The sequence below is a fragment of the Onychomys torridus genome, chromosome 5 (assembly GCF_903995425.1).
Source record: "Onychomys torridus chromosome 5, mOncTor1.1, whole genome shotgun sequence".
NCBI lineage: Eukaryota > Metazoa > Chordata > Mammalia > Rodentia > Cricetidae > Onychomys > Onychomys torridus.
Genome location: NC_050447.1, coordinates 97971881 through 97987165, shown reverse-complemented (window position 1 = coordinate 97987165; position 15285 = coordinate 97971881). Strand labels below are relative to the sequence as shown.

General features: G+C 43.8%; 1 protein-coding gene across 1 annotated transcript in view; it reads left to right on the top strand.

Moving 5' to 3' along the window:
- The window catches only part of Scgn (secretagogin, EF-hand calcium binding protein), a 39467-nt gene that overhangs the window by 10975 nt on the left and 13207 nt on the right, over window positions 1-15285 (top strand). Inside the window, exons 5-7 of the mRNA XM_036188452.1 lie at window positions 2877-2933; window positions 3556-3633; window positions 13143-13198. Coding sequence (XP_036044345.1) covers window positions 2877-2933; window positions 3556-3633; window positions 13143-13198 — 191 coding nt within the window. The remainder of the gene's footprint in view (window positions 1-2876; window positions 2934-3555; window positions 3634-13142; window positions 13199-15285) is intronic.

Below are 15285 nucleotides of genomic sequence, written 5' to 3'. Positions count from 1 at the left end.
ACTTAAATTATTCATCTACCTTTGGCCTCTGGGCTTTTCCCATTCTCTTACTTCTGTACATCTTACTCTTACTCTGTGGCTTGCTGCGTAGCTGGGTGGCTGGCCCCCATAGCCCTCTTCCTTCTCTGGCTGCTAGATTTTTTTCCAATCTCCAGTTTTCTCCTTCTATATATACTCTCTGTCTGCCAGCCCCACCTTTCCTTTCTTCTGCCTTGCTATTGGCCATTCAGATCTTTATTAGACCATCAGGTGTTTTACACAGGCACAGTAACACAGATTCACGGAGTTAAACAAATGCAACATAAACAAAAGTAACACACCTTAAATTATTCTACTACACTAAGGAAGAGCACTCAGCAGGTCTGAATGCGGCAACCACTCTGCCCACAGAACCATTTTCCTAGCCCTTTTATTGCATCTTAAATGTCCTTCTTTGTGTTCCTCCTTTTTTCTAAGATGCAACCTTTCCTATGAGTCTGCTGGCAATATGCTTTTTTCTGTTTGCCTGGACATCCTTTTCCTTTGTGCTCTTAAAGATGGGCTTACTGAATATTCACACAAAATCTTTAGTCTCCGGTGGCTCGGAGGCAATATTACTATAAGATCATTAAGTGAAGACTGCTTAGAGACAGCAGCTCAACAGACATGCCTAGGACACATTTTGTTCCTGTCATTTCTTACTTCCTGTAACCCATGTTTCTTAAAATTACTTGTCATTTTCATCATTGCGGTATACTTACTTATAAAAGTTAGAATGTGGATCACATTTAATACATAGATTTTGTGAGCCTGGCTAAATCAGTTACAAATGACACAGACTGAAAGGAGAGACATTTCTGACTAGTTCTCACTAAACATCAGTTTCAGGACTAGTGTCTCACATTAGCCCTGCAAGGTCTACAATCCCATTGTGTCTAGAAATGAAGACCCTGGCAGTTAGTATATTCATTATTTTCCTGTTGATATGGCACAATCTCCAACAAAAGCAAATTTAGGAAGGGTTTGTTTTGGTTTATAGTTTGACAGTACGATCCATCATAGTGAGGGTGCATAGTGAGGTGGCCGGGGTGACAGGCACATACGTGGTCACGCTATGTCTGTAGTCAGGGGGCATAGAAAGAAGGATGCGAATGTTCAGCTGGCTCTTCCTTTATTTAGTTGGGGCCCTGTCCATGAGCTGGTCCTGCTCATGCTCATGGAGTTTCTTCCATCCTGTTAAACCTGCCTAGAAAGACTCTCAGACACACAAAGAAGTGTGTCTCTTAGGTGATTCTAAACCAGTAAAGTTGGCAATGAAGATTAACAATTCTGATTGATAACAGACACCCTAGGTATAAAAGAAGGATAATTTTGTCTACTAAAAATCAAAACAAAGCAAAGCCAAACCCCAAAAGTTTCATGATGCTTTTCATATCATGCCTGTACAGAATAATCAGAGGTAATCAAAGTAATAGCACTGGACAAACATGGCTGTCTGCAGGGTCACTCACAGATGCTGTCTTCCAGTTCAGTATGCACCTGTCTCTTCAGTGCATCGGTGCTGGCCTCACCCATCAAGAGGGATGGCTTGCCACTGGGAAGTGTCTGTGGTAATTTGTCCCTTCTTCCCAGAGTCGAGGTTACACAGGCAAAAGTCCTTAGGAAATTTTTCACAGTCTGTCTGTTTTCTCCGTCATTGCTTTTAGGCTTTTTGAGACAGGGTCTCTATGTGGCCCACACAGGCCTTGAACTTGTAATTCCCCCTGCACTACTCTCCAAAGCTCTGGGATTATAAACATGTGCCGTCAGAGCCAATTGTTTGTTTGGTGTTTTCTTTGGCAGGTCATGCTGTGTAATCCAGGTTGGTCCTATACTCAGGGCAATGCCCTTGCCTTGGCCTCCCTGGTGCTAGGGTTGCACAAGCAACCTTGTCTTGCTCTTAGCTTCTTTATTGCCCATGGAGTTCATCCTTTCACCAATATATTGCTCTTTAGAGTTTCCATTGTAAACAGGTAGCAATCAGATTTTCCACTTTGTGTTGTCTCAGATTTGTCCCCCAGGAGCACAGTTCTCTGAGTGCACTTGTCTGTGTGGTCAGAGCTCAACAAACATGCCTAGGACACGTTTAGTTCCTGTCATTTCTTACTTCCTGGAACTGGGTTCTTTGTCCTGTGGGGTCTCTTAGAACTCTCACATTTGTGACAGCTCAGCTCTATATTTAAAGAAGATTTGCATAGTATCTTTCATTTTTAGACTTTTTAATGCAAAGAAGAAATTTCTGCTTTATGTACTGTTCCCAGTAGAAGTCTCTTGTTTTCAGTTTCTATTTTGAGTTTTCCAAAGGAGGCATGGTCCTCTGGAGTGGCTCTGAGACATCTCAGTGATGCATCTTCATCTCTGCTGAGTTCTACCCAAGCAACTGCTGCCCCCGAAGCATGTCTTGAACTCCCTGGAAAATGTCTATTTGTATCCAGGTAGTGACCATTTTCAGCTGCCGACCCACAGGAACCCAGTATAAGTCAACTCTGAACTATCTGAGGATGTACAGTGATGTGGCTTGAATGTGAGATGTCCTCCCTAGGTTCATAGGTTTGAACACTTGGTCCCTTCTGGTGACATTGTTTGGGAGGTAGAGCCTGACTGGAGGAAGTGGAGCACTGGGCCTGGGACTTGAAGTTTCATAGCCTGGCCCTGTAATTTGTCCATTCTCTGCTTCCTGACTGTTGATATAATGTGACCATCTGCTTTGAGCTCCCACAGCCAAACCCTCCCCACTAAAAAAGATTGTGTTCTCTTGACCTGTGAGCTGAAATAAACCCTCCATTAGGCTGCTCCTTGTCAGATAACAAGAAGTCGGGCAGCTGAGGCTTGAGATGAAAGGCTTTTGTGTGTTTCAGATTTGGCGCAAATATGACGCAGACAGCAGCGGCTTCATATCAGCTGCCGAGCTTTGCGTAAGTGTCAGTGGGAGGTAACACTGGGTGAAGGGTGGGTTTGTTTGGGAAGTATATACATGAGTTTGATTTCTGTGGGCCCAAGACACATGGCTTTGAATTTATTGCTTAAAAAAAGAGCATATTTTATGTTAAGATTTAGAAAGTGGCTCAGCCAGGAAAGGCAAAAGCCTAATGACCCAAGTTCAATCCTTGGAGTCACATAGAGATGAAAGGAGAAAAACAACTCCACAGAGTTGTCCTCTGATTTTCCACTCTTGCACACCCCTGCATGTTATATGCATGTGTCTGTGTGCACACACATACAGCACAATAATAAAAATTTTTGAGAAAGTGAATAAATAAATGAGAAAATAAATAAAGCTTTAGAAATTGCTTGTCATGCTGCTGTCCCTGGGAAAGAGGTGAATGGAGCTTGTATGATATGGTTTGTGCTTGGAGTTCCTATCCAGCTTCCAAGAGCTCCTTCAATGGCAGCTCTCCACGCTTATGCTTAATGCTTATTTAACAGCATTTTATTTCCTCCACGAAACAGATCACAACCCCCACCCCAACAGAAAGGACCTTAGACATGTCTGTATCTTATTTGCTCACTATGTTCACTCTTCTCTTGGTGTCGCAGAACTTTCTCCGGGATCTTTTCCTCCACCACAAAAAGGCTATTTCCGAGGCTGAACTGGAAGAGTACACCAGTACCATGGTGAGTGAAGGAGCGTGGGCCAGTGGGGGAGCCTGCCCTGGCCTCCTCATTTCCCCAGGAAATGTTTGCTGATGGATGGGTGCCTGGGAAGAGCCTGGCTCTGCAACAGTGACTGAAACGGAGCTGTTGTAGCCTCTGTCTTGGAAACAGATACATGCATTTGAGAGAGAGGGCTGCTCAGCTGTCTTTGGGGAGACCAGGAATGTCCGGAAGACACTAGATTTTTAAGCTCCTTGCTAGCAAACTCAATGGCCATCAAAGGAACACAGAGACAAGTAGACATGAACCTGTGCCATCAGGACCCAACAGGGGGACATGGCCTCCCACCACAGTGGTGGTGATTCATTCATTGAGCCTGTGGGCTCAGAGCAGAGGAAATGCAGATGGAAATACACATGTTTCCTGTGGCCATGACCTGGGAAAGTGATAAACTGGTGCCTGAGTATGTCAGGGCAAAGAGAGTTGATGCTGTTGAAGCACTATGCATTCATTCCATGGAGAGCACAGGTGCCCTGGAGTTGTCGGATCTTAGTGCAGGTCATGCCATTATTTCACACTCTTCTTAAGGAATTCTTGGCCTAAATAACCATGAGATGATTTCAGGTCAAGCTCCTTGGAAACTTAGTAGATGTGGAAAAGTTGCCTCTGGTGGGGTCATCATTTTGTTCTCTTTCAGTGTTCACTAAATGCTCTCAACAGTTCATGCTGAATTGTACCTGTTGCCATGCCAGCCTCTTCATGTCTCCAGGGCTGTGTTCCTTTCTCATTACATCTGCAGATTTCTTAATTAGTAAGCAAATGACTTACAGACAGTCTTAGTTGTGTATTGTAAAAGTGTCACATTTATTTTATATTTTAAATTTAATGCTTTTTAGAATTTCAGACATGAATACTGTATTACATCACTTTTCTTTTTTTAACCAGTGTCTCCACGTTACATTTATATTCATACAAACAATTCTTGAGCAAAGCTTATAAGAAGTTGGAGCATATCCGACTGACAATAGTATGATGGTTTCTAAAATGTGGGCTACTGTGTGTGTGTGTGTGTGTGTGTGTGTGTGTGTGTGTGTGTGTCTGTGCCTGGGGTGGAGGCATGCATAGGCATGTGAAGGCATGAGGTGTCATTCCTCAGGAACCATCACATAAAAATGGGGATCTCTCACTGACCTGAGGTCTGTTGGTTAGTTGGCTAAGCTGATTGACTAGTCATCCCAGGGATCCTCAAGTTTGTTTTCCCAGTGTTAGGATTGCACACATGCTACCACCCCTGTCTTTTAAAATGAAGGTTCTAGGGATTAAACTCAGGTCCTTGTATTGCAGAAGCACTTTACTCACTGATCTGTCTTCCTGGCTCTGTGTTTAGGCTTTTAATTGGGTTGCTCAAATACTGAAACTTACTTCAAAAGTCAGCTAACTGAAAACCAAGTTTCTCAGCCAAAGGCACCATAAGCTCAGCTTCCTAGATGTCAGCCCTGGACCCCTCCAGAACATCACTCTCTCTGCCTTGGCTACTCTGAGTGCTGGCCTGGGGCAAGCGAGTCTTCCCAGGGAAAAATGAAAGCTACCTTGACCATGATAACCTGTAAGCAAGAAAAGATGATGTTCAAGAGAGAACCAGACCCCAGACAGGATGTCTAGGAAGCATTTGGCTTATTTGTTCTAACTGAATGCAGGATGATATTGGGAATCCTGAGCAAACACGGGCTCAGTACTGGGAGGGTGGAGATCTCCCAGGGGCAGGAAGCAGGTGCCCTATTCAAGAGGCTCTGAGATCCTTCTGACCCAAGCACCAGTGAAAATCTGTCATGGAATAAACACGAAAAAAAGAACTAGTATGCATCTTTCAGGGGGCCAGACTAGGAGGCCTTGAACATATTTAAAACATCAGTTGAACAGAATGTTAGCCTGTCTGTTGTTATCTCAATTTAATTAATTTGTAAAACATGAACTACACAATGAATATATTTGCATTTTAAATCTCTAGCAGCTTTCTGGCATTTCTTCCAGCTTGAAGCTGTTTGAGCAGAGGGCTCTGGTCCACCTCTAGCTAACAATTCCAATCTCTTTCTGACTCGTTATATAGCTCGGCTATTCTTTGTCTACATTTCTCCCCCTCCCCTGTTTCATGCACATCCTTCAGGATTCAGTTAGATGTTATCTTTTCCTAGGAAATCCTTACAACCTCCTTTCACATTGAGCCCAGTACAACTCTCTGTCTAGCCTATTGTGCATGTCCCCACCGTAACATCATGGTCATTCGCCTAAGTCATCCAGCAAATGATCATTAAGTGATTATCATGCCCCAGGCAGGAGTCTAGACACTGGGGAGTCAACAGTGAGAAAAATGGAAAAAGGAACTTGGCAGTAAACAACACATAAAATAAACAATAAATTATATTGTAGATGAAATTCTAAACAGTCTTAGTAAATAAGAAACACAGAGCCAAATACAGAGGTAAATAGCCAAAGAGATCAGAGAATCATGACTACCTTGTCTTATCACCTCACTGCCATCGCTTCCCCATAGAGAGTTTCTTCCTGCCTACCTTTTGTTTTTTATTACCTTTCTGTTCTGCCTTCTCACTGGCTCTAACCCCAACCACTTGACTTCCTCATCACGGCCTGTCTATACAGACCTCCAGGTCTCTATGGTTGGTACTGGGATTAAAGGCTTGTCTCACCATGTTTGGCTGTGTCCTTGACCACACACAGACTCTGCCTGCCATCTGATCTGATGAAGGGCATGGGCTACCACCGCCTGACTGCTGTTCCTGGCTTGCTATGACCTCTGATCTCCAGGCAAACTTTATTTATTAACATACAAATAAAATCACATTTCAGCACAAATAAAACATCACAATATGATATTGCATGAGAGAGCAGAAAAGTAGAGCCAGTACAGTAGAGAGCCAAGGGTACCCTAGCCTTTTTTATGTTGCTGTGATAAAATGTCCTAACAAAAGGACAGTTAGTGGAGAAAGGGACTTATTTCAGCTTAAAATTTAAGATTACAGACTATCTTGTGGGGCAGTCAAGGCAGGAACTTTAAAATGCTAGTCACATCACCTCCACAGTCAAGGGCAGAGAGAGATGACTGTGCTTCTATGCTTGCTTGCTTGTGCCTAGCTTGTTTTCTCTTAAATGAAACTCAGACTTCTTTATTATTGACAAAACAGGTTAGTTTGTTTACCATTTTGTTTGTTTTTGTTTACTGTTGAAGCACCATGGCACACTATGGCTGGCGCCACTTTCTGTACTTTTATACAGGCTAGGAACCCCTGCCTAGGGAATGGTACCACTCACAGTGAGCTGGGTCTTTCCATATTAATTAAGATAGTGCCCCATGGATATGCCCCAGGCCAGCCCAAAAGTTGATAATTCCTCACTGAGACCCTTCCCAGGTGATTCTAGGCTGTATCAAGTTGACAATTAAAGCTCACCATCACATAGCATCACTATAGCCCACACAGCAGCATCTTATCTCCGAGTTCCTGCCCTCACAGAAGTCTGACACTCATCAGGCTGCTTGAACTGGATTTTCAGTTGTTCTCTAAGAATGAGCTATGACTGAACTATGATAGAATAGTGATGATTCTCTTGGGGCCCCTCCTACATCCCTTGCTTGTATAGTCCCTCATGACCCTGCACATTTCATGTGGAGGATGCTTTCCTAAGCATAGTCCTATGTCTCAAGTTTTTCCCTTCCCTTAAACTTAAAGCTCCAGGGCCAAGTAGACATGTCACCTGGCAGGTCCAAATTCCACGATTTATGACTCTTGCTGGGGTCCTTTACTGCAGAAAGATTCTCAAGCAGAAGAATCCTGAGCACTGGTTATGAACCCTGATGACTTCCTCGGGCAGGGCTGGCTACAAAGAAAGGGCTAAGGACATGTCCTGGTGGACCAGGATTCACGTCACATTTTGTTCCCTTAAACTGAGTCTCTGCTCTTCTCTTTGGGCTATGCGTGTGTGATCTTCACAGTCAAGTTGCAATAGACATGGGAAGAATGCTGCCAGAGATGAAAACACTATGGGAAGGCATATGAGATGTTAAAGGGAGAGGAAGGTGGGCACATAGTATTCATATAGGGCTGTATAGGATACCTTGAATCCATCCACAGGGGAAGGCCTTGTGATATCATTACCTTAACTTACTCTGTCCCTTGTGCCCACCTACCAAGGAACAGATGACTTCATATCCTGACAGATAATTCTCATTTGTAGTTAGCTTTCTTGTTGGACTATCTTTGGATTGCCAGCTCCCAAACAATGACATGGAGACTTCTTACTGATTATGAAAGCTTGGCCTTTAGCTTAAGCTTGTCCTTAACTAGCTTTTATAACTTAAATTAACCTGCTTCTACTAATCCACATTTTTTACCTCTTCTCTACTCTTTATGTCTGACTTGGTCTGTGTCTCTCTGGCATTTCAGTGCACCTAGATTCTAACCCTGAGTTAATCTCTGCCAGGAAGTCCCACCTATTCTCTCCTGCCTAGCTATTGGCCATTCAGCTCTTTATTAAACCAATCAGAAGTTGCCTTAGGCAAAGATACATCTTCACAGTATACAAAACGATTAGTATACAAAAAGAACACTTGTTTGCTTCATCCCCCAAACATTAAAGGGAGTCTATGGCCCTCTCTGGTCTCTGCCAATATTCATTGTTGTATTGAATATCAAGAATTTTGGGAATGGCAATGGGGTGTTTCAGGGCCATGGTGTTAAATGTCCTCCTTTCCTCAATGATCATGCAGCCCTCAAAGTGACCCAGAAGATGCCCTTTTCAACTGAGGAAAGCCACTCTGCTGATGTTTCCCCTTATGGTTAAATTTGATCTGGTAAATGAGTTCATGCAAAGATGTGTGTTCTGCCACTGACGTATTTAGGGAGGAGCTGAGAAGGAAGATGCAGCCCCTGCCTCAGCCTTTGTCAGGGGAAATCTGGAGAGGCAGAGGAGAGGACCAGAATGCTCTGGTTATTCCTGTTGTTCCCACTGTGAATGTCACCACCACAAAGTAAGAGGAGTTGAATTTGAGTTTCCTGTTCATCCTTCAATGCTAGTTTCACCTGGAGTCCCAAGTCTAGGAAATGCGTACCTCCTGAGAGCTGAGTGATTCTCCACAAGTGAATCACATTTCTGCTGCTTTAATGCCTTTTTATTGAGCAATGAACACAATCATTGCGAAGCTGCTCTGAAGATTTTCTTGCGAGGTTTAGCATGAAATGCTTTGCTTAAGAGATGTATCCTATCAGATGACTTCAAATTGACCCTAATGAGAATGGCCTCATTGGACAGCTGTGTGAAGCATGGCTAACAAATGAGCTGAGGGTAACAACCAATCACAAGGGAAAGGCTCAGACCTGTACACTGTGTCCTGTCTGGATTCCTAATTAATGTTCTGAGGGAGGAAGGGAGGAAAGGATGCTACCAGCTCCAGGCAAAGAGAGACCGTGCATCTAGATACAATATCATTAGATGACATTTAATTTTGGTAAATGAAAACTAATGACTCTGACAATTACTATCACAAAACACCAAGTGAAATTCTGACACTGTGATCGACAGAGAAATTTCTATGAGGTTAAGCTGGCCTTATGACTTGCACGAAGTCAGTCTAATCTGAGACCCTCTGAACTCATTTATGGGATATTTTCTCAGCCTGTTTCTACTCTCTACATGCTGATGGTGCTAACCAGTTTAAAATGCAAGCTAATGCCAGACAACATTATGTCTTTGACTCAAACCATTTTTTCTGAACTTCTTGGGCACACGTGGACATGTGTCTCAACTTTTATACCCAACATCTCAAACTTAGCATGTCCAAAATTGAAATTCTGACATTGTCTCATCAACTTCCTCTGCTGGTGGTTCCCTTCATCTTGATTGATGTGTCGAGACAATCAGTCTTGATGCCTTCTCTGCCACTCTACATCTAATTAGCAAAGTCTTATGGACTACTATATATGTCACTATTAGCAACATATTTGAAGCACAGTGGTATGAAAATAAAAGAGGTTTATTTACAGTTTGGGGGCGCTGAATCTAAGGTTGACTAGTCCTCGCCTCTTTGGTTGGCTTCTGGTGAGGAAATCATGGCAGATGCATCCCAGTGGCAGGAAAAGTGTATGTGAAACAGAGCACAGTGAGACAGAAGCAGGACACCCCAAGGCCACGCTCAGTCTTCTGCCACCAACTCACTCTTCCTGGATCCTAGTCACAAAAGACCTACATGAAGCCCTCGGAATGAGCTAACCACTTTCCTGGGTCCCACCTCATAAACTTTCCTTCCCTCAACACTGGTTCACTGGAGATCAAGCTAAACTTTCCCATCTCTATGTCGCCCCCTGGAGACTAAGAACACTAAGACAGCATGTGTTCTTTTAAGGGAAACTCACTACATAATAGCAGCTATATTCAAATGACGTCATGAACCTGGCCATTCCCACCCTGTTCTAAGCCATAATGATGGGTGAAGGAAGAGGTTTCCTTCGCTCTCACCTTCTCTGCTCTGGGTTGAACAGAGCAGCCTGTGATCCCACCATGCTGTAGCCAGATCACAGTTCAGCTTAAACCCTCCAATGACTACCGTATTTCAGAGAAAATGACAAGGCATTGCTACCTGCTTATTTACCAAGCCACTTTTTATCCACCTCCATATGTTGTGTGATAGACTCTCCCTGGGGAGACAAAACACACATGTCTACTCACTCCAGAAAGGGAACCCTGGCAGGCCAAGTAACAATTGCATGAGTGTCCAACCTGGTTATCCAGTGAGTTTTTATATGAACAGAGTATAGGTGAGGGGCTGCTTACCAGGAGCAGGGATGACTCAAAGACAGCTGCATCACTGAAGAGCCCACTCCAACACGGGGATGACTCACAAAAGCCACAACCCCCAAGCTCTCTGTACAGTTTACAGGCAATTCCAAAGTCTAAGACTGTCCTCTGCAGCACGGCTGCTCTAGGAGTCTAGGTGGCTTGGCTAGTCTGAGAGTGTCTCTCAGCATCCTCCTGCTTGCATAAACTTGAGGAAAGATGGGCCCAGTGAATCTAGTCAGTTTCCAGGGCGTTCTGAAGCTCTTGAGTTGTTGCTCCTTAGTTTTAAGGAGCTTCCTGCAGAATGGAATGTTTTGCCTCCTTTTAGAACATCATGAGTCTTTAAGAGCTTTCTTCCAAGATGGAAGGCTTGATCTGGGAGGACGGTGTTGTGTAATGCCACCCGGGTCTTTCCACACTACTGCCAATTCCACTTTCTAGTAGGCTCGCCGGCTAAATATTGTGCCACAGTTTGCATGACTTCCATCTCTGCCCTTCACCCAAATGTGCATACTACTTTCATCCACTTCTTCCCAACCTTTGCTCAAAAAGCTGTCTTCTCACTAAGGGTGTCCATTATCATGAGATGGTTGATCACCGTCAACTTACCATCACCTACAAGGCAAGTCTCTGAGAGTGTCTGTGTGTTTTACATCTAATGTGTATGTGGTGTGTGTGTGGGAGGGGAAGTGTGTGTGTGGGAGGGCAGGTGTACGCGTGTATGTGCATATGCAGGCTTCTTAGTGTGTAACTGCAGGTACTCCCATGACATTGCACTCATAAGAAGGTCACAGGATAACTTCCAGTGTCAGGTCCCCACCTTCCACCCTGTGGAGGCAAGGTCCTTTGTTGTCCACATCTGCATATGCTAGGCTAGCCAGCTGACAAGCTACTGAGTATTCTGTGTCTGCTGCCTCCCAGGCCTGAATGAGCACTGGGGTTACAGATGTGTGTACCCACAGCCCAGCTTTGACATGGGTGCTGGAGGGCGAATCCAGGCCCTCATGCTTATACAATAGGCACTTTGTTGATTGAGTTCTCCAATTCTGATTTGAAGTGCCTGGAAGGCAGTGTTCAGATGGTGGGTGTCTAACTGACCACACTGGTGTCCACTTCTTCCTCAAGCACTTCTCAGCCGAGAAAGTTTTCCTTTTGAGTTTCCCAGCAATGGAGTCAGGCTTATGTCTTTCAAGATGAGGTTGCTGTTTTCTTAGGGGTCGATCTAATCTTGCTTTCTATTAGAACCCCCCATAATGGCAGCATCACAAAGGGTGAGCTGTGGGCCACCCTCAGAAAGTGTCATCATTTGACTGGGTATAGTGTTTATATTTAAAGGATATAGTAGGACATGTAAGAAGTCCCAAGATATGCCTGGGCCACCTGTTTTTGCTTTATGAGATAGAGTCTTACTATGTAGCCCAGGTTGGCCTTGAATTTGCCCCAATCCTCCTGCATCAGACTCCTAAGTGTAGGCATTACAGGAATGTACCATTATAAGTTTGCTCCTGTTTCAGTAGGTTCTATAATAGACTATTTTTTTATGCCAAAAGTTGGGGAGAATAGACTTTCAAATTAATATCAAATACTAAAAAAAAAACTGAACTTGGAGGAGAAAGGATCTAAAACTAATATATATTCCAGTGAGCTCATGCCTCCTTTGCCTGCACAGGCTCCTCATAAGATATGTCCACAGATACTCTGGAGCACTAGAATCTGAAGTCACATTCCCACTCCTTTATGTAAAGAAGTGTATCCCCTCTATATGCCTAAACTCTGAGAGTTTTCAAAGAAGGTTTTTACCTCTTAATACTACCTTACCTAAAGTTTTGTACAGGCTAATAGTGCGAATGGGCTCTTTGGACAATGCTGGATGTCTTTTGCCCTCTGCTGTACTCGATGAGGCATCCTCTCTAAGATGCCCTCATGCGAGGCTTGGTTGCTGAGATGCCGTAGGTGAATATAAAATACTTAAATAAAACCCCGACTCAAAAGAAGCGCAACACCAGATTTTAAGCTGTCCTCACTGTGCAGTCTTAGTCCCCTCCTGGAAACTCAGCAGTTATTGCTGCCATCCCCCAGATAACTACATCTCTCCATCCAAGCACATGGCAGGGCTGACTGCTCTACTCCTTTGAATTTAGATGTGCCCAGTAGCTTGCTTTGGAATAATGAAATTTTAATCAGTAAATGAGCTGTCATTTTATTTCTACCGTGGCAACCAGGAATGTTGCCATAGATTAGCTGCTGTGAGGGAGAGCCGCCAGCTAGCCTTGGATCTCTGTCACAGGGACAAGACAGGGATCTGTATTGTGATAACACACTGAGGACTGGTCACTGTGACCTATCCCAACTAGAAGCTGAGCTGCCAGTCATTTGGTGGCCAAAACTCATTTCCCCCAGATAGGTGTGTTCTTCAACTCAGCTGCTTTCGAGGGGTGCCTCAAAAACTTTGAGGATCACTGGGTGGTGGTAGTGCAAGCCTCTAATCTCAGCTCTTCTAAGGCAGAGGCTGGCCAATCTCTGTGAGTTCCAGGCCAGCCTGGTCTACAGAACAAGATCTGGTTCTCTGGGATGCCAGGGCTATACAGAGAGACCCTGTTTGGGGTGGGGGGGGGGCGGGAAGAACTGTCAAGATCAATTCCTGGTACAAACATTTGTCACATTCCTTGTTCCTTTTTGCCTTTCAGATGAAGATCTTTGACAAAAACAAAGATGGCCGTTTGGATCTTAATGACTTGGCAAGGTGAGTGGTGCCGAAATGGTGGCAAACTCAGACGTTCCTGTCCAAGGGTCTGGTGGCAACACACTCCTTTGAAATCTGAGATACCCTCCAGCCTGGAGTTTGAGAGACCAGGTTCATCGCATCAAACCACTGTGGTGCTTCTGAAGCACTTTGGGAAACAGATTCTTTCGTGAAGATAATCAAAGCTCCATCCTGCCTACATGCCCAAGGCATACAATTCAAGTTTTTTGGTTTTGTTTTTTTAATTTCCTGGATATATCATGAGTGATTTTGCCCACAAAGGCCAGGCATTCACAGTCCACATTGGGATCCTAGGACCAAATTAAAAATTTCCCCCTCCAAACCCCAACTCTAACAAAAGCAGTGATGATAATGATGGTGATGGTGATGGTGATGGTGATGATGATGATGATGATGATGATGATGATGAAGATGATGATGATGGTGATAAATGAAAGAAAGAAGGAATCTTGAAGCTATTCACTGACTTTGGGAATGTTGAATTGTTAATTCAGAACAAAAGTAACAGCTGATTGGACTTCAGTAGGATTAGCTTTCTGCTGGCCTTTGAGGGTTGACTACTCCCGCTAGTACCCAAAGGCTAGCAGGGGAGGAGGGGAGTATGAGAATGTCTGTGAGTCTTGCAGGCGACTTGGGATTGATGGGTCACCATGTGTATTGTTATGCAGCTTTCCATAACTATAATGAGATGTCAGAGGTAGGCTAAAAGATAAAGAAAAAAACCATTCAATTATTTTACCATTTCAGAGGCTGCATATCAAAAAAGCATGACATAACTTCTAGAAAGAATTTCTTGGCTGTGTTACATCATGGTACTGTGTGTCTCTTGTTTGTGTGGTTCTCTACCCCTTTCTTGTTCTTGACATTGAACCCATGGCTTTGTACATGCTGGGCCCAGTGCCTGGTTCTGAAGGTTGTCTGTGAAGAGACGTACTAGGAAGACTCATCAGTCCTCACCCTGACATTGACTCTGAAACACTAGATGGATTTCTGTGTTCCCGAGGAGCAGTGTCTTCCTAAGTGACTCTCCCCAGACCTTCATCCTAACTTTTAGTGACTTTGATGAAGAGGGACACCGAGAGACCAGTCAAAGAGGAATACAGTGCTTCTCCCCACAGAGCCCGGCAAGGGGACCTCAACCTGAATATTTTGTTTCTGCTCCCTCCACTTCACACTTGATAAACTGAGGCAGAATTCTTACCTCAACCCCAAGAAGAGGTCAGAAACATTTGTTCAGAATTTTTATTCTGAATTCCTCCTCAGAATAAAAGTCAGTGTCCAAAAGATTCATTGAAATCAAGGAAATATGGGTGACAATGAGAGCTTTTAATCTTGTTATTCCCTCCACTGACATCTCCCTGTTTTCAGCCTTTCACGTAAATGGAATCAGGGGAGGTAGCTCAGTGTACAGGGCCTTGGTGCCCAGCATGCCAAGACTGTAAGTTCCGTTACACACATGCGCATACACACCCAGAGAGACATGAATATAAGTGGATCATGCATGCACTTTTTATATCTAGCTATATTACTTGCCATACCACTTTGAAAGGCGTGCCTGTTGTGACTGACCACTGACGCAGTCATTTCTGGTTGTGGCTAGGTACTCTGCTGCACACACCCATATGTTGTCCCTCATCACCTGACATACATTTGGGTTGTTTCTACTCCTCAGATACTATGAACAGTTTCCTATGTGAGTGCGATGAGCTTTCCCCTTGGTTACATTCTTGGAAGTAGAATTTTGGTTCACATGGTAATTCTATATTTAATTTCCATGACACTGCCAAATGGAAATATTGGTTTCTATACTTTCCTGATTGATTGCTGGATATTTGTAGTAAGTTTTAAAAGTGTTGAATTCTCCAATCTTGTTCTTTTTAAAGATTGCTCTGGCTACTCTGGGTCCATTTGCATATCTTGATATAATTTTAGGATTAGATAGTCAGCTTCTGCATAAAGGCAATGCAGATTTGCATGGGTTTTGTTCTGAATCTGCTGTTCAAAATGGGAAATACTGTCACCCTAGCAATATTGTCTTCAAGTTTACAAACAACAGCTGTCTTTCC